Consider the following 20855-nt stretch of genomic DNA (forward strand, 5'->3'; position numbering starts at 1 on the left):
GACAGCTGGTAATGAAAATGGTATGCTAGCAACCGTTTTATTTGGAATGTTAATGTAACCTACACTGCATTATATAATTATGAATCTGGTCGTTTAATAGGTCGAACTGTATTTAGGGGTATACTTTACTAAGCGTATAGATATTGATCTTACAATGGCAGATTATTGATTTCGCATTTTATAAAAAAAACAACAACACTCTTTTAATTATTCAATTTAAAAGCTTTCTTTTTCACCATATTTTAATTTAATGCGTAAGTACAGTCGAACGCCGTTGGCTGGAACTCCTAGGGACCGGCAAAAATACTTCGAACCTTGAAAAATTTGAACCAAGCGGGTAATTCTTACCTTAATTATAATGAAACGAATCCAAAACATCCAGTTCAGGCCAACGAGGAATTTGAACCAAACGAGTTCGAACCCATGGGGTTCGACTGTATACATATTCACCTTTGAAAATACAATCGAAACTTAAAAATACATCATATTGATGAAACTGAACCTCCGAATGTTAAATTTTCTTCAATTATGTTTACATGTTCATGAACACATTCTGGGGCATTTTGTAAATGCATTTTCGTAAATAAACAGATAGCCATTTGATTTGCAAATGTTTTAATCGACAAAATTGCTTTGTTTTGTGTGCATCTTGCATTGTCTTCATACCGTAACCGGTGTAAGAACGTATGTACATATTTTGACCCACATAAAATCATTATCCTTGAGTGACTCCTTTTCTGAAAAGTATTGACCGACACCCCCCACCCCACCCCTTACAAAATAATAAAATGACTCCCCACGATCATGTCTGTAAAAGGTATATAACCACAAACAGAACCGACATTGTTCTATCGAAGTTTAAATAAATATATATGGTCAACATGTTTGGTCATTTAATACTAGGTGGTAATACATTTAATACATCTGGTAATGCTTCAGCTATTGATAGTACCAATTCTGCTTCCGCTATTGCCACTGTCACCACCATAGCCACAAAACCACCACCGCCACCGCCACCGCCACCACCACCACCGATAATGTGATTATGTTGCTTCCCCTGAAACCACTGTCGCTGCTGTTGATACTGTTGTTGTTGTTGTTGTTGTTGTTGTTGTTGTTGTTGTTGCCACTTCTACAGCACCAGCTGCTACTCCAACTACTAACTATCCAATAACTACTATTGCTGCTGATAATCTCGAGATATATGTAGTTGTGCATTAAGGCACATTGTTTTTGTATCAATGCGAAGACCCTTTTTTTATTTATTTGTAATGATGAAGGAACGAAGTAAAAACAACCATAATTTTCCGCAGATTTTCGACATCCACAGAAAAACGAATCTACAGTATCATTTTACTTCATGTACAGGAATCAAAATAATAGTTGAAAAATATTTATTTTACAACGATTGTGAAAAAAAAAATTACAACATTATATTAATTACTCGTTTTTACGATTTTACGCGAGAATGTGGTCTTGTGTTATGCCGGAAACCGGAAAACCCGTAGAAAACCCACTTGTCCGGTTTGGTAACCACAAACCAAACTCACATGCGCCGAAGCCGGGAATTGAGTCCTGGTCGCCTAGGTGAGAAGCGGGTGCGCTAACCGGACAACCAACCCGGTAGTCGATAAAGTTTGACTCGTAAAGACTAATGACTGGGTCGTGATTCTATTTGGGCTTGAATACATCCTTAATACATTTAGATGTTGCGAGACAATACATATAGTTAGTTACATTGGTGCTTTAAGTTTTCAATCTTTATCTTAACTTAATTATGTGGTTAAGAGTTAAATACTGTTGTCAAGGAGATAGTTTATAAACAGTATCAAAGATTTAGTACTTAGCTCGATAGTCCAGAAAATCATGTCTATATTCAGTAATAAACTATTATTGAAATATTTGTTTTATGTTTGACAAGTATCGAAATATACAAATTGAGATGAAGCGTTTAACCTAAGGATCATGCACTATTCCAAAAACTGACCAAAATCATTGCTCCCATGCAATTCATGCTTGGCGTAATGGCCATTACATTTCGATGATTTAGCCGTTAGCAGATAACTGATAAAAGTTGACTGGAGAATCACAAAACCAATCACTGGAACATCCTGCATATGCCAGGTATATGCATAAATAGGCCCTGCATACAAGGGTTTACTTCTTAATCGATAATTGGATAGGGTTTCTTGGCATAACTCACTCACTCACTCACTCACTCACTCACTCACTCACTCACTCACTCACTCACTCACTCACTCACTCACTCACTCACTCACTCACTCACTCAATTAGTCATGAACGTATTCACTCACTCAATTACTAACTCAAAAGGTCACTCACTCGGTCAATTAGTCATTAACTCATTCACTCACTCAATTACTAACTCAAAAGGTCACTCACTCAATTAATCAATCAATCAATCACTACTCACTCACACGCTCGAAAAACATGGACCATGGTAAGAGCGCCCCCCACGTGGTGTGGCCAGAATGTAGATGTTATCTTTCTATCTCTTACTGATGGAAATACATCCATTTGCAACGAAACGCTCTTGGAATAATAAAACAACAAACAATTCAATAAAATATTTATTACAAAAACAATACATTTAAAACACTGATACAAAAGGGATCTAGTACAGGATATATATATATATAAACATCAGAAAAAACTTTTAATTTCAATAATATTTTTTCCTTCTTGGTCTATATGGTCGACAATTGGTCAACAAATCTCTTTGTCTATACCGTCAGCGAATTGGTCAGCACTTTAGCACGACCCGTAAAAGATTAGGGCCCACAATGAAATTGCCCCTCTTGTTATATGTAAAATTACTCCAGTTCACCACTTTATTATGAATTGGCAGAATATATTTCAGCTATGACACTATTTTCCCACAAATTATAAACACTTAGTCTTTTGATTTAACGCAAAAAAACACATCAAGATAGTTTTGTTGTTCTGCTATCATCATTTCTTTACAATCACTATCTATAACGTCCATGTGCCAAAGTCATGGTCGCATCTCTGGGGTCATCTCTGAATCCATCCACTCAAGAAAGAGGTCCTGCAAAATATCATTCAAAACCACATAATTGTCTTCAAATATGATATAAATCAAGTGTAAACTTGAATATACATACACGAATACAATGAACACATCATCAAATGCTACCTGAATGGGGAGAAACATTTTTTTCTAAGAACAACTTGAAGGCGGGGTACTACGACCCGCGGAAGCATGTCGTTGTGGGCCGACACTTTTATGCACTTAACTTCTTAATACATCAAAATATTACTTTTCCTAACTCCTTAGTGTGCATTTAAGAAAGAAATACACCTTTTTTCCTTTTGCTATTTAAAAGTGTACCGCAACAGCAATATAAAGACAGTGATACTCATTGGTGGACTTGGAATAGGCCCTCGGACAGCTACATTTTCTGAGAAATGGAGATCAAACTAAATTTGAGGTTTCTCCAGAGATAATTTATAGATTTACATGAAATAAAGAGCATGTAACAGTGTTTGTATCATACTCGTTCCTCATCCCTGATTTTGTCCCTTCGCACAATTTGAAATGTGATTTTAAGAGCTTTACGATAGATAAACTTAGAATTTTCACTTATTAAAAAGTAATACATTTCCAAATTTGAATCACATTCTTACATACTCAACGCTCTCGTTTTACTGACTGATTAAATTTTGACAGATCTACACATATCATAATTTGACCATTTGGTTTAGGAGCTACTACCATTGGCGAACAGTACTCCGTCGGCTCTGATACTTTTGAAATAACTCCCGTTCTCTCCATTTGCTCTAGCTCGGCTCTGACCTTTTTCATTAGAGGCAATGGTACTCGACGCGTTGTAGACAATGAGTACGGCTTTGAGGTTTTACTTAATGCGATTTTGTATTCCCTATCGGTTTTACCAAATTTGTCGCTAAAGACAATGACGAATTTCTCATATACTTGTTCATACGATGCTTTGACAGATGAAATGTATTTAAATTAATTTACCTGAACAATTTGTAAAGCCTCGAAAGCAAGTCGGCCATTTTTTAGGAGAGGAAATTCTAAACTTTTTACAACAAACACTTCTGTAACACACATTTTTGATGAGGATTCAATTGTGATTTGGAATTTACCGAGAACTGTTAATTTAAAATTGCCTGCCGAAATAATGATCTGTTAGACTAAGTTTTCTGTATTTTCACTCCAAACATGGACATTCACTTTAACAGTTTCTCTGGGATAACTGTTACGTCTGCCCCGGTGTCGATTTTGAACGTCACGTCATTTTTATGATTTACGGTTAGTGTTACTTTCCACGGGTCCGTGGTCGTTGATGCCTGTAATATACCAAGGAAGGAATTGTCTGCGTCGGAATGCTACGTGTTGCTAGCCTCGTTCACGGCTCCAACGGTTGAGCGGCATTTCTTTTGGAAGTGCCCTTCTTTCTGACATTTACGGCACTTAGCCTCTTTTGCCGGACACCTGTTTCTGTGGTGCCCCGGCGTGTTGCCACAGCGCTGAAAATCCCTGCTTGCTGGCGTAGATGGGACCGGCTTTTTGTCTGGCTTCCATTTCCGATGCCTCTGAGTCTTGGGTTGTCGTCGTGTTACTGCTTCAACTGTAGATGAAGTTTCGCCTCCAATATAATTGTTAAGTTTCCATTCCGCACTGCCACCATGTCGTATTATTTATTAACTATAGGGATGATGGATATGTATTTTACGATGTTTATTCGACGCTAGCTAACTACAGACTATGATAAGCCTGGCCACTCGCCTGTAGCCGATCTCATATTACAACAGGTTTCAACTCCATTACGCAATGTCATTTTTGTTGCATTATGTAAAATGATAAAAATACCAAAGAGTATAACTTTGTGAAGATGAATTTCATTTCATGTGTGTTTGTCAATAATATAAAACTATCCGAAAACGCTATTTATCGGCGCACGTTATTCAAAAACCAAATATGGTCAATTTCTTGAATTTGTTGAATGCAAGAACTCTGATGTATCAAATAAAATTATTACTGTAATACGTTGTTCTATTAAAATTAGAGATAATGTATTATAAGGTTAAGATTGCCATTGTTTAACATTTCTATGTATTGTAATTCACGTTTTCCCTCATTAAGTCATATTTATTTAAAGAGTTTTAATGCTCTCTCCTCGTTATTTTTAGCTCTACTTAAAATACATGCTTTCTTTGGTCTCAATATAAATACACATACTTGTGTAAGGAACTTTTTTCTCCAAAAAAGTAATATTTATTAATCCCCCGCCACGGAGTGGAGAGGGATTATAGGAATGCACTTCGTCCGTCTGTCAGTCTGTCTGTCTGTCTGTCCGTCCGTCCGTCTGTCCGTCTGGCTGTAACATTTCGTGTCCGGGCTATAACTTACTTATGCATTGATGGATTACCATATTACTTGGTACAAGTGTTGTCCTCATTCAGACGATGTGCAGTGGCCTTGACCCGGCTCCATACTTCAAAGGTCAAGGTCACACGAGACATTTAAAGGTCAGAGTACACATGCGCTATAACTTACTTATGCATTGATGGATCAACATATTACTTGGTACAAATGTTTTTCTCATTGAGACGATGTGCAGTAACCTTGACCCGGGTCCAAACCTCAAAAGTCAAGGTCACACGAGACATTTAAAGGTCAGAGTTCACATGCTCATGTCCGCGCTATAACTTACTTATGCATTGATGGATTACCATATTACTTGGTACAAATGTTGTCCTTATTCAGACGATGTGCAGTAACCTTGACATACCTCAAAGGTCAAGGTCACACGAGACACTTAAAGGTCAGAGTACACATGCTCGTGCCCGCGCTATAACTTACTTATGCATTAATGGATTACCATATTACTTTATCGAAAATACTTAAGGCTTGTTATTTCATCGATGTCATAAATCAAGGACTCACTTTCCTTCCTTTTTAGCCAAAATAACCTTGACATTGATCTGACCTACACTACACACAATATGAATAACTATCTTTTTATAATATGTTCATATATCCAAGAATATTTAAGTTACCGATCAAACAACTTGTATTTTCTATATTCCCACTCTTGACCAGTGGTTGTGTACGATTGAGTAGTGAGTGAGTGAGGGGGCGGGCGGTTGAGGCGACAGGTGGGTATGTGGACGGGCAGGCGTGAGAACGAGCGAGCTAGTGCCACGCTATCATTTATATGATCTTTTTTGAAAATCGCATATATGTAGAAGAAATCATCGCTCAAGCCGTTCAACACTATCAGTGCTTTGATTCAAAATGGGAAGTACTCTAGGGAGCAAAAATATCATTACGGGAGCCTTGTCTATTTTATATATATATATAATGATATTTTTTCAAGTTATACTTTAAGAAATTTATTGACATGTCATTTTATCAATGTTAATTATTTTGTGTTCATTTTTAAACAATATCAAAGAACTGAAGGGCCATATTTTAGTGATCAAGCTATGTGACGGACAACTGTGCTAGGGAGTATGGGAGTATGCCGGGCCACGCGCCTGGTTTAAATGAACGTATTTCATTATCAGAGAACAAAAGGCTTCCATTCGTACTTTCAGCTGAAAGACCGGGCTCTTTATTTGTTTGATCTAGCGACTGCTTTTAAAGCATTTCAATCGAATTTCCCCGCGGCGTCACGCATACTTGATTACTTAGACTGTATGTACGCGCTTACAAGTCATAGCTGTATTAATAGCTGTAAATTGAGAAAAAAGGTTGTTTTGATTTTGTGTTTATATATTTATTTCTTATAAAAAAGAATGGAGCCTTTAACATCAAGGAACCGAATTAACAGCCTCAGCAGCGATATTGACCACGAGAAGGTAATCATTAATTATACCTGTAGCATTATACTTGCATCTGTTAAACTCTTAAACCAAAACAAGATCGATACAGTATTTTAAATAACAAAGTCATGTATAAAAATGTTAATCAAGGAAGTTATAACAGGAAAACAGTGATTATCCCGTGTCACATATATTTGTAAGTATGTTTAGTGCACGATCAGCTCACTGCCATGCACCATGTCCATCGGTCATTGTATTGTACATGTACAATAAATCATACATTGTCATGTACAATACTCTATTCGTCATGATGTGATTAAAGAACAGGCAATAAGAAAGTGTGTCTGTTATCATGATACAGATTAATTTGATAAAAATGTGAAAAATCGTACTGGCCGTTACATAATGCTGTAATAAGTATTTTTACGGATCGACGCAGTATCGATGTAAAAGCAAAGGTCAACGAGCGGTCAGTAGATCAAATATGTAGGTCACAGTAAACATTTGTGGCAATTGGAAAATATTGTTGTGGTTTTATGATAAAATTTCTTTGCAAGGAATGGAGCCTTTAACCACTAGGAAACGAATTAATAGCATCAGCAGCAATGTTGACCACGAAAAGGTTTGTTTTGTATGCTAAGTTTATTCCAATCGGGCTATATAATATTAAGTCAAATAACACGTATGCAGTTTTAATAAGGGTGCCTTTAAGCCAACACTCTCTTAAAGGGACTTTCTCATGGTTTAAATGTATTGAAGGACTTATGTTTTGAAAAATTGTGAACAAAAAATTTCCTGATGGGTGGATTTACAACAAATTTGAAAGAAGATGTAACAATTCAGGGGCGGATTTTTATTTGACGTTAGAGGGGGCGTAACTTAGGAAACCTTTTTGACTTGCGCCCTTCCTTCTTGAACCGAAATTTATTTGGTTTAAAGTGTTGGAAGGGGGTACTCCTTCAATGGGTAGGGCGCACCCCCTATCATGATTTGCTACTGCAATTGTTCTTAGATGTTTGAACATGTCGACAATGCCTCATTTTGCAACCAGCAACGCAATAATTGTTACATCAATTGTAAACGATCATAAGTTGACTCAATTATGCAATGAAATATTTGACGGGAGTCATGTGCACAAAATTATTGAGGCATAGTTTTAACGCCATCCAGCTTAATACACTGATATATGCGTAGGCATGTACCGGAGTGATAAAGCCCGTCCTCTAAGCAGTGTGTAAGAACAAACAAATGCCAAACTGTGCACGGGACGGCTAACGCCAAAGCTCACAGATAACAACATGCCATTATTTGAATGGGACAGTTAACGCCATTGCCCACAGCAAGATGTCACACTTTGCACGGGCACAGCTAACGTCACAGCCCGCAGTAAGATGCCACACTTTACTCGGGGACAGTTAACGTCAATGCCCACAGCAAGATGCCACGTTTTGCACGGGGACAGCTAACGTCACAGCCCACAGCTAGATGCCGCACTTTACTCGGGGACAGCTAACGTGTATGCCCACAGCAAGTTGCCACACTTTGCACGTGGACAGCTAACGTCACAGCCCACACCAAGATGCCACACTTTGCACGGGGACAGCTAACGTCACAGCCCACAGCAAGATGCCACAATTTGCTCGAGGACATCTAACGTCACAGCCCACAGAAGAATGCCACACTTTGCTCGGGGACAGATAACGTCACAGCCCACAGCAGGATGCCACTCTTTGCATGGGGACAGTTAACGTCACAGCCCACAGCAAGATGTCACACTTTACACGGGGACAGCTGACGTCACAGCCCACAGCAAGATGCCATACTTTGCACCACGGGGACAGCTAACGTCACAGACCACAGTAAGATGCCACACTTTACACGGGGACAGCAAACGTCACTGACCACAGCAAGATGCCACACTTACCACGGGGAGAGCTAACGTCACAGCCCACAGCAAGATGCCACACTTTACACGGGGACAACTAACGTCACAGCCCACAGCAAGATGCCACACTTTACACGGGGACAACTAACGTCACAGCCAACAGCAAGATGCCACACTTTGCACGGGCACAGCTAACGTCACAGCCCACAGTAAGATGCCACACTTTGCACGGGGACAGCAAACGTCACTGACCACAGTAAGATGCCACACTTTGCACAGGCACAGCTAACGTCACAGCCCACAGTAAGATGCCACACTTTACACGGGGACAGCTTACGTCACTGCCCATAGCAAGAAGCCACACTTTACACGGGGACAGCTAACGTCACAGCCCACAGTAAGATGCCACACTTTACACGGGGACAGCTTACGTCACTGCCCATAGCAAGAAGCCACACTTTACACGGGGACAGCTAACGTCACAGCCCATAGCAAGAAGCCACACTTTACACGGGGACAGCTAACGTCACAGCCCACAGCAAGATGACACACTTTACACGGGGACAGCTAACGTCACAGCCCACAGCAAGATGACACACTTTACACGGGGACAGCTAACGTCACAGCCCACAGCAAGATGTCACACTTTACACGGGGACAGCTAACGTCACAGCCCACAGCAAGATATCACACTTTACACGGGGATAGCTAACGTCACAGCCCACAGCAAGATGTCACACTTTACACGGGGACAGCTAACGTCACAGCCCACAGCAAGATGCCACACTTTGCACGGGGACAGCTAACGCCACAGCCGACAGCAAGATGCCACACTCTGTACGGGACAGCTATCGCCAAAGCCCACAAATATCATTATGCAACACTTTGTAGGGGACAGCAAAGTTATCCCCCACCCCCCAAAAAAATTATCGAAGGACCTTTAGCCTTACAAGCTAAACAGTTTAACATTGAAATGCTGTGGATTTTTAAAGTTCAGAGCAGGCTTTCAAGCGGGCCATCATTTTCACTACTTTTTGTGAGGCCCCTATTTCTTCCTACTCACTTTTTGTGAAGCTTTACTATCTCTATTTTTTGTGTGAAAATAGTTCAAGAATTAACTTGTGTTAAAAATTGCACAAAATGCTGGAAATGCAGCGCTCAATTTAAAAATAAGCGTGCTTCATGGTCACACAAGGTTATAATAACAAACCATGCAGGCGATGGTACACTTGCGGTCGGTAATAATTTCTAAAACATCTTGGTCTGAACTCAGAGTGAATATCAGTATGCTACCTTCCTACCAGAGCATCTATTATTTTGACCCACACTAATCTCATAAATATAACGATCTATAAATAGTTATATTCTGCTAAAAATAAAACGCCGGAATACAGAAATACAGTGCGGAAATAGCCGAACAAGCAAGAACTCATACTCGGATAATCTATTTTTATGGTTTCGACGTCATTCTGCTACTAAACATAGAGCGCATTGAGACAAAAAATGGGTTAAAACGACATGAATAGAATTAGTTCTTTGGAGTTTGCGGTCTTAAGACTACCTGCGCGCATGTCTAAAAACAAATATGCAGAGGGGGTAAGGGGCGGGGATGGCAGTTATTTTTATATTTGGGCCAGTTCAACAAATTGTGCACAACATGAACAACAACCATAGGCTTAAAAGTTTTAAATGCAGATACTACTTCCCCTACCCTTTTGAACCAATGTAAATTGGTCACTTGAAAAAGCCTATTCATTGTTCTCTTAACGGTATAAATCAAAGCGCGAGGCGCTGAAAGACTATCTGCGGGCAAATATGTGAGAGTTGCAAATTTTATTTGAACTATGGGAATGAGTGAAGGGCACATAAATAAAAGTGAAAAATGTGCCGAGAGCGCTTGTGCCCACACTGGGCGAGGAAACAAACATATCTATATCTTTATGGCGTCTTGTGTCATTTTGTTTTTGTAAATGTCACTTCAATCGTCGTAATCCCCTATCCCTATGTATTTAGTGTTACAATGCATACCCCATTTCAAGCGTTTTTCGTTGCTTTGATTAGATATCATACGATATCGGATAGGAAAATACAATACATCATAAATATATATCATTTCCTTTTATTAACATACACGTTTTGTTTAGGGAAAATCATTTTTTTTTTACAGACAACTCCAGCAATAATTCCATTTAAAATACACAGCTTATCACTTCAGTCGACGTATCCCCATGTATTTGAAGTTACAGTAAATGCTCTTTTCAATCACGTCTAAAGGTTGTTCGGTGTTTTGATTAGATAGCATACGTTCGACAAGTTTTATGAACTTACACGTTTTAATTCTTTAAGGAAAATGATTCTATTTTTACGAGCAACTTAAGCAATAATACCTTTTAAAATGCAGAACTTATCAGATGGTCGTTTTCCCGCGGTGAAGACAAACATGTGGTCAGTTAATGTATGTAGAAACTATGTTTAGAATACCGGTAAGTTAATGTAGTTGAATCTATTTTTAGATTATCGGAACTTGTCTGTTTTATGAATGAGAATATGATTTTGCTTTTTAAAGATTATTGATCAATTTAATGTTATTAATGTTTTATGTAAGTACCTGTGTAGAAATAGTACTAGTGCTGTTATGAATGCTTCGTACTCTTTGGATGTTAAACAGGTTTAAACCGAACTACTTTGCTTCACCAAACGTATGCATGACTCACTGTCGTATCAGGGCATGTGTGCTTATATAAATTGAAAGCCTAATGTCTAAAACTATGCCAAGAATACACCGGAACAAAAAATGAAAACATTAGAAATATAAACGCCTAAAATCATAGAACGAATAGTATCTTGTTATTGTGTTGCAGGTAAGTTACAATGTATAGTATTGGAAGCATTAGCAATGCGAAACCTGAGATGCAACTATTTTACACTTAGACAATCATTTTTGTTTCTTATCTCATAAAAGTCAAATAAAAAAGCACCATTACAAATAAGCGTGCTTCAGAGTCACCTCAGATTGTAATAACAAATCCTGCAGGCGATGGGACACTTGCGGTTGGTAATCATTTCTGAAACATCATGGGCTAAACTCAGAGTGAATATCAATATGTTATCTTCCTACCAGAGCCTCCTATCTTGACCCTCATAATCTAATAAATATAACGATCTAAAAATAGTTATATTCTGCTAAAAATAAAACGCCGGGATACATAATTACAGCGCGGAAATAGCCGAACAAGCAAAAACTCCTACTCGGACTGCAACACAACCAATCTATTTCTATGGTTTCGACGTCATTCTGCTTAACATAGAGCGCATTGAGACAAAAAAAATGGGTTAAAACGACATGAATAGAAGTAGTTCTTTGGAGTTTGTGGTCTTAAGACTACCTGCGCGCATGCGCAGATAGTCTAAAAAGGGTTCTTGTTTTTTTAATGTCCCACAGTACTTATCACGTAGTGACACACAAAAACCACTTACGGGAGTGAATTCATGACCCGTGAACGTAACTGTCACGTATAGATCTGTGTAAACCGCACTTTATCTTTTTGAGATCTTAAAGCTTGTGGACATTAATAGCACGTGTTCTAACTACAGGTGGTCGGCGTGCTGTCACAGCTGGTGTATGACGATGCCGCTATACGCAAGTTTATAGAGACGTTTGAGGAGCAGATTCGCTTCGCCAACAGCACGGACGAGAAGCTCCGGAAACAAACGGACCTCTTCTGGGAAAACACATTCGTCAGGAGGCTCTTCGATGGAACAGGTAAGGGGATGCTGTTTAGATGAAGTGATTTGTCAGTTATATGCGTGTCTACAGTATAAATAATTAGATGGTCTGCTATTTTACTATCAATCAAATAAATTTCCTCAAGCAAATAGTTTATTTGAATAACAAACATGTAGATATACCCCAGCCAAATACATGTACATTTATCTTCCATACTAGGAGTATTACATTTCAGAGAGTGGTACTTACCTAGGAATTGATCTAGGTGGCACCAACTTCAGGATTGTGCGTGTGGACATGACGAACGGTGAGGCCCGCACAAGCACCAAATACTACAATCTGGAGGAGAAACTCCTCACAGCTTCTAGTGCCGAGGTAAGTGCTCCAAAAAATATATCATATTTAAACCACAGAGGCAGGCTGCGTTGTTTTGACTCGCACCTTTGCACCCCCCCTCCCCCATTAAAACCCCCCAAACAAAACAACCTGTTACAAGTGATAAATTACAAAAAAGGTTTGTCATTATATAATCTTTATAAAGATTATAGAATATTTTTTGTAATTTATTCCTAGTAATAAATCCCCCATCATTATTAATAGGCCTGTGATTTTTAAACAAAAAATGGGGGGGGGGAGGGGCGTGGTCAAAGAGGTGTGTCAAAACAATGCACCCTGCCCCTGTCCTTTAAACTTACACATACGAATCCTCTATCAACATTACTAGAACAAACTAGGTGAGAGGCTCATCACATGAAATAGAGGTAAATGATCCATACTGTTGTATTGGGGTAGGCCTACACCAACACCAAGTAGAAATTCTTACCACTGCTTAAGCAAATTCTGATCGTTTAAATGTCAATGAATTCATTGTTGTTAAATCTATTAAATCATTTTACATTCATTTTGAACTGCAAGGTTTATTAATTGTTATGGCATCCTAGCTTTTACAGCTTCTGTGAAAAGGTGATTTTACTGTTCTTGTTTTTTGTAGATATTTGCTAATATTTAGATGGTGTGTTTATTGTTTCTTTTACAAGATGCACGTGTTTAATTTTTGTGTTTTACTTTTACAGTTGTTCGACTATATCGCCCTGTCTTTGAAACAGTTTCTAGAAAAGGAAACGTTCGAATGCAATAAAGTTCCACTGGGTGAGGTTTGGTTTTACTCTGCATTTCTTACAAATGAACGCAAGTCCACCTATATTGACTTTAGGCATTTTTCATTTTTTGGTAGATTCCAGACTGGTATGCATAATGAAGGTCAAAATGATAAAGAATTGGGGTTGACTGCTCATTATTGTGGCTACATGGAACATGAGAATTTAATCTGATCAATAACCAAGCATACAATGTATCCAAGTATATCATATAGTGTAATGTATAACATTTCTATAGATTTAACAAAATTGCAAAATTAATCAAAAATGATTTTTATCTGAGTGTCTCTTTGGGTAAGCTGTAGTTACTTTCATTGTGCAAGAGCATAAAGGATGAACTGCAGTTAATGTTTCTTAAGGTGAAACAGGCTTTGAGCAGAAGATTTAAAATGAAATATATTAATGGTCATTAACACTGTAATCTACACTGAGTTTGACAGTGGTCAGTGTAGTTAGACTGACCAGCTATGTTTTTGTGCATCCTTAGTTAGCTTTTGTTGCATGGTCAATCAACACTTGTTTAATTGCTTTGGATAAACCTTTTCATCCTTTACTTTTTTGATAAAACATAATATTAATGTTTATGTATAAACCATGAGGAAAGATGGTAACACAGTAACAATCCGTCAGGTCAGGTTGTTTTCACTAGGATCAGCCAATTAATCTCAGCAGTCAGTTCGCGGGCATCCAAGTGTACCGTCTAAATATGGCTGGCATGAAAGCAATTCAATCATGGATATTTCAGGGTTCACATTTTCATTCCCGTCGACACAAATGAGTCTGCGGAAAAGCATTATCACAACATGGACAAAGCGGATCAAGTGTTCTGACGGCCCGGGGCTCGACTCTGTCATTCTTCTGGAGGAAGCTATAGAAAGGCTTGGGGTGAGTTTCATGCAAGCTGTTTGTTGTTGCTTTAACCAAACATTTAAATAATTAATATTTCATCATTCTTCTTCCTTGCTTGTTAACAATGTAGTTGGGTGAGGGGAGGAAGCGGATTTCATTTGCCAAATGTCTTGCTATAACTAAAACATAGTTTATCATGATTGTTTTTTTAAACATTTAAACAAGAAAATTGCACTATTTATTACGGAACAAAACATGAGAGCTTAGCTTGATCCTGTTATAAGGGACTAATATATATATTTATTACATAAATAACATTTTCTGTCTATATAGGTGGTTGTGTTTTAGTTATGTGCTCTACTTGTGCCTATTTTCATATTTAGTCCCTGCCAGTGTCCATCGAGGTGGTTGGGCGGATCAGTGACACCACAGGAACTCTCCTTGCAGGGAACCTGCTTGACCACAAGTGTCTGGCTGGGCTTATTATAGGTATGTTGACTAATGGAAGATACACAAGTGTGAGAGAAATGTGTTCAGTAGAACTTGACTTTTCTCAACTTCTTTTGATTAAATGCCTTAATTTGATATACCAGTAGCTCTTACTGTAATATATCAATGATGGTATTAATATTTAAATTATTTATTTTTATGATTGAACTTTTATATACTGCAACACTATTTTATGTAGTTAAATATCAGTCAAAGATGCGTTGACATCCATCAAAAGTCATTTTGATATCAATTGGCTTTTAAATGCCCCGTTATATCTGATGGTAGAGTGTAGGATCGAGGCTGTAGGGCTCAAACCCTGGCCACATCGTACCAAAGACGATCTATAAATGGTATCAGTGGCTCCCATGCCTGCCATTCAAGCCTTCAGGTTAGTGCTTGTAGATTCCAGATATGTGTGCAGGTTTGATACAGTCATGTTATGATACTGGATGAAACAATTTAGTGTGTCCATATTCTTACATTTATACTCTACATGTGTATTTTGCTTCCTGATATGAATGTTTATCTCTTAAAGGGACTCACTGATGTTTTGGTACCAGAAATATGTTTTCCTGCTTATGCATCTGAAAACACATGTATATGTTACAATTATTTTTCTCTTAAGTACAGAATGTGCAGAAAAAAATACAATTAAGGTATACAAAAAAAACCTGGTTGTAGTTGGCTCGACCCACACCGACACAGTAAGAAAAAAGAGTAACTTTTCCCATATCCACTCACCAACAAGGACAAGTACATAAGCTGACAGATGTTTTGAATCTTATTAATTACCTTGGTAGCATCAAAAATGAATGTCTATTTACCAATTAAACTACAGCTTTTTGCTGAATCCTGTTACGAACGCTTTTCAATATCATGGACTTCAAAGACAATTTTTGAGGATCCTTAAATAAGTATCACTTCTTAAAACTAACCTATTCAACTTATATCCGGCTCTTAATTCTGTTTGATATATAATGGGTGTATGTAATTGCAGGAACGGGTTCCAATGCAGCCTATGTTGAATACACAAAGAACATTGAGAAATGGGACGCATGCTATAAGGATGATGATCCCTCTGAGATTGTAAGTCTTATAATAGTGGTGTCTTCAGATTAGTTTTATTTTAAAAGTAAAGTGTAAGAAAGGTCACAAATAAATGATGGACCAAATCACATACAAATCAAATTGTGACAATCGCTTAATTTTAAAATGCCCTGTTCAATATCTGATAATACGTCGTAACATTGTGATTATTGAGTATTGGATTTTAATGAAATTGGTTTAAACTCAAAGTGACTATTTCCAATAGAACTTCTACAATGACATGATTTATCTTAACAGTCTGCTTCCAACTAGTCCATTGTATTACGGTACAAACAGGCACATTTATAATTACAAACATGCACATTTATAATATAAGTGTAGTTATTCAAACTTTTGAACATGATGATTCAAATATTATACCAGGTATGTATCAACACTGAGTTTGGTTGCCTGGGTGACAATGGATGTCTTAACTTCCTGCGCAATGACTTTGTACGAGAGGTGGACGAACATTCCGTTCATCCAGGTTCCTTCACGTGAGTTTGCGATTAATGTGTAATCTTACATGTATTCTGGGGTTTATGTGTTAAGGCGTCATCTTACATGTATTATGGGGTTAAGGAGTCATCTTACATGTATTCTGGGGTTAAGGCATCATCTTGCATGTATAATGGGATTAAGGCATCATCTTACTGGTATTCTGGGGTTAATTTGTCATCTTACATGTATTCTGGGTTTAAGACATCAGCTTACACGTATTCTGGGGTTAATTTGTCATCTTACATGTAGTCGGGGGTTAATTTGTCATCTTACATGTATTCTGGGATTAATGTGTCATCTAACATGTATCCTGGGGTAAATGTGTTATCTTGCATGTTTTATGGGGTCAGTGTGTCATCTTACATGTATTCTGGGGTCAATTTGTCATCTTACATGTATTCTGAGGTTAATTTGTCATCTTGCGTTTATTCTAGGGTAATTGTGGTATCTTATATGTTTTCTCGATGGTATCTTATATATTCTGGGGTTAATGTTGCATGTATTCTGGGGTTAATGTGTTATCTTAAATGTCTTATTCAGCATTTATTGTTGAATTTGGTACCTTGTACTTTTATTAACTTTAAATTGTCAGTTATGTCATCCATACACACATTATTTTGGTTTATCAGAGTACTTGTAAGTCACAAAATGTTCACATATATTTTATTTGAGCCTGATCATTAATACATTTTATGCATTCTAGAAATTGTGATTAGATCATTACTCTGCTTTGATTTGGATGAGCTTGACAGTTTACCTGTATAATATTATGTTTCCAGATTTGAGAGGAACTTCAGTGGCCTATACCTGGGTGAGCTGGTTCGAGTGGCCTTGATCCGCCTTGCTAATGAGGGGCTACTGTTTAAGGGCCAGTCCCTTGATAAACTCTCCCAGCGATGGGCCTTTTCTACTAAACATGTCACTGATATAGAAAGGTAAAATTGTGTTATGTTAATGCTGTTTTTGAAGATTTATTATTTATGTAAACTATAATATCGCTCCAGGAGAAATATACCCGTAGTCATGTGTCATCACCCTTGACTTCAATTATGCTTTATCAAAGATTTGTTTTAAAGCATTGTCAATTTTTGTCTCTTTTATTTAAAAAAACATATTAAGGTGCAAACAAATTGCTTATACAGTAGAAACTCACTAAACCGGAACTCCACAAAACCGGAATCCTCAGGATACCTGACTTTTTTCAGAGTCCCGGTTTTCCCCTTCTATTTTAAATGTAAAAAATCCATACAAAACCGGAACCCCGGAATTCCAGATACCGGACAAAAAAATCCAGAAAATTTGTTAGTTGTCAACGTAATTTTACCTCACAAAACCGGACATATATTTGTTCCAACATGTCAAAATGATTTTGTGTATTAGGAATTCACAAATCGCGTGTCACTTTGTTTTGACAGCCGGTGCATCGTTAAAACTGTTGAACTGTCCCTAGAGGACAAAATGAATCTCGTTTACTCCGTACATCAAATCCTCACTAAACCGGAATCCTCACTAAACCAGAAATTTTGCCCAGTCCGGACCTTGTCCGGTCTACTGAGTTTCTACTGTACCATGATTATATAAGGATATGAATGAAACATTCTTTTCTTCCACCAGAGACACAGAGGAGGATAACAGTAACACATTGGCAGCACTAAATGACTTTGGAATCAGCAACCCTACCACTGATGACATACTGCTGGTCAGGGAGGTGGCAGAGCTGACGTCCACACGGGGTGCCTTTATCATTGCTACAGGTGTGTTGTAGACTGGGCCCATGTTACTTTTCTATTTCTGTACAGATAGTGTCAAAAACATGTGTCACATGTTGTGTTGAACTGAAGATTAAATCTTAAGTCATATTCTTCTGTTCTGCTTTGTGTCTTTTTGGTCTGTCTGTATTTGTTGAAACAGTTTGTTATTTGTGTGTATTTTTATTTTATATATATATATATATATATATATATATATATATATATATATATATATAAGTACCATGTCTGTTATTTCCCCCTGTAGCGATGGTGGTGTTGTTGAATCACATCAACCAGCCGGAGGTAACCATAGCGGTGGATGGTTCCCTGTATGAGCACCATCCCAACTACCACAACAACATGATGGCAATTCTCTCCAAGTGGAGACCACAGACTAAGGTATGCAGGGAGTTGTTGTGAATTCGTGGAATAAGTATGGACAGTTTTAAACCACACACAGTTTAAAAAGGTATATAAAAGTCATTATAAAGTTGGTCTTTCGATCAGTTGGGCAGGCGAACAGTCGGACAGTGTGCTGTTGGATAGATGTTTGTCAATTTCTTGGGCTGGTTGACAGTCAGTCAGTTAGCAGTTGATTGGGTGGTTGGACGGTCAGTTTGACTGATGGACAGTCAGTCTACGTAATTAATAGCTCACCTGCACTTCTGTGATAGCTCTACTGTGCTAGCTTTTATGGTGATAGCTCTACTGTGATAGCTTTTACGGTGATAGCTCTACTGAGATAGCTTTTATGTTATACTAGTTCTAGTTGTTATTATGATCAGTATAATGTGCTGTTGTCTCATAACACTGATTTTCACTTCTGAAGTTGCATTTATGCTGAAATTGTGTACATTTTCATGTTGTGTAAAATCAGTGTTGTAGAAAACTAAGAAATTCCACCATGATGGTCAATGCAAATAAAATATTTGTAAATTAAAGGAAACTGGATGTGAAGAACTTGATCTTTACAACATGTTGACTACCTAATTTCTCACTTACATCTGTTGCAGACTACACTTAAGCTGGTAAAGGATGGAAGTGGTCAGGGCGGGGCGCTGGTTGCTGCCATCGCGCAGAAGTCGAAGGCTACATGAACAAAACAGTGGGAAGTGCAATATCAGGGAAATAAATACGGCTCAACACATCTCAGTTACATTTTAATTGTTATATGCCAGGGAAAAGATATGTGTCAAGGAAGTTGTACTTTTTTGCAAAGAACAGATTTTACTGTTTTATCATATTATTGTAAGGGAACAAATGTCATGACAATTGTTTAGATTTTAGTTTGTGAAGGTGTTCAAGTGTTTGTTGTATTAGGGGATTTAAAATTAAATTTCACCAAAAAATATTTCCTTTTTTTCTATTATTCAGAAGAAGTCTTTGCTATGAAGGGTTGAATGGATTTGACATGTAAAAGCTGTCTTTAGCATGATGCTTATATGTATAAGTTCTTAATACACCTGCCATGCAAGGCATACCGGTAATATGAGCTCTGTAGAGCTCATGCCAATCACGTCTTATTTTTTCAGAAAAGGGAGCTGAATGAGTAATTATTAAAGCCAGAGTTGCCAGCTTTCCCTCCGTTTTATCTGAATATCTAGAACTGTTTTACAGTTACGGCCAAGGTAAAACTAAGTGCTCAACAACACCTATGCAAAAAAAAAAGACATTGAGGCTTGGACAATACCTTGCCTTCTTACACAGACAAGCTGTAATAGGAATATGTTCCACAAGGCTATTCAGCAAATATTGTTAGTAAGAGACATATAAATTGCTACACATACATGTTCTGTCATGTTAAAAGTGTATCAACTAAGTTTCATGCCAACAAATTGTATAGTTGATGTTGACATACCAATGCCGTTAAACAAGTACAGTGATAAATATCAAAACAACAGATCTGCAATTGGATGCAAACAGTGGTCTTGTTTTTTTCAATCTTTAAAGCAACATGACAGCAGTTGTCCAGGCTTTGATGGTTTTGTCATTGCTTCAATGTGTATAAAGTTTCATGACAGCAAGAGTTGTGCAGGCTTTGATGTTTTTTTCGTTGGTTCAATACGTATAAAGTTTCATGACAGCAGGAGTTGTCCAGGCTTTGATGGTTTCGTCATTGGTTCAATGTGTTTAAAGTTTCATGACAGTAGGAGTTGTCCAGGCTTTGATGGTTTCGTCATTGCTTCAATGTGTATACAGTTTAATGACAGCAGGAGTTGTCCAGGCTTTGATGGTTTTGTCATTGGTACAATGTGTATACAGTTTAATGACAGCAGGAGTTGTCCAGGCTTTAATGGTTTCGTCATTGGTTCAATGTGTTTAAAGTTTCATGACAGTAGGAGTTGTCCAGGCTTTGATGGTTTCGTCATTGCTTCAATGTGTATACAGTAGGGATGCAAACGAATGGCAAAATTGATATTCGAATATTCGGTAATTCTTTCGATCGAATATTCGAATATTCGTTTACCGAAATCAATATTTTGGAAGATGTAGTAAACTACTATTATTATTCGCTTAAGTAATAGCCGGGGCAATTTGACCGTATTTGTCGTAGCGGCGGACCCCGATTT

At 37.8% G+C, this 20855-nt stretch overlaps 1 protein-coding gene across 2 annotated transcripts; it reads left to right on the forward strand.

Annotated features, from left to right (window-relative positions):
• The first annotated feature begins 6635 nt into the window (after window positions 1-6635).
• On the forward strand, window positions 6636-19621 carry LOC128217724 (hexokinase-1-like). 2 transcript variants are annotated; one of them, XM_052925072.1, is made up of 12 exons: window positions 6636-6873; window positions 12317-12485; window positions 12685-12824; window positions 13523-13598; window positions 14352-14491; window positions 14839-14944; window positions 15945-16033; window positions 16418-16530; window positions 17314-17469; window positions 18149-18288; window positions 18551-18684; window positions 19299-19621. In XM_052925072.1, exons 1-12 carry the CDS (start codon window positions 6811-6813, stop codon window positions 19380-19382), a joined length of 1410 nt encoding a protein of 469 aa, XP_052781032.1. In that variant the 5' UTR covers window positions 6636-6810; the 3' UTR covers window positions 19383-19621. The 2 variants fall into 2 exon arrangements, with proteins under 2 accessions (XP_052781032.1, XP_052781033.1); XM_052925073.1 differs by lacking the exon at window positions 6636-6873 and adding an exon at window positions 7276-7459.
• Window positions 19622-20855: the final 1234 nt, after the last annotated feature.

This window comes from Mya arenaria, chromosome 14 (assembly GCF_026914265.1).
Source record: "Mya arenaria isolate MELC-2E11 chromosome 14, ASM2691426v1".
Lineage (NCBI taxonomy): Eukaryota > Metazoa > Mollusca > Bivalvia > Myida > Myidae > Mya > Mya arenaria.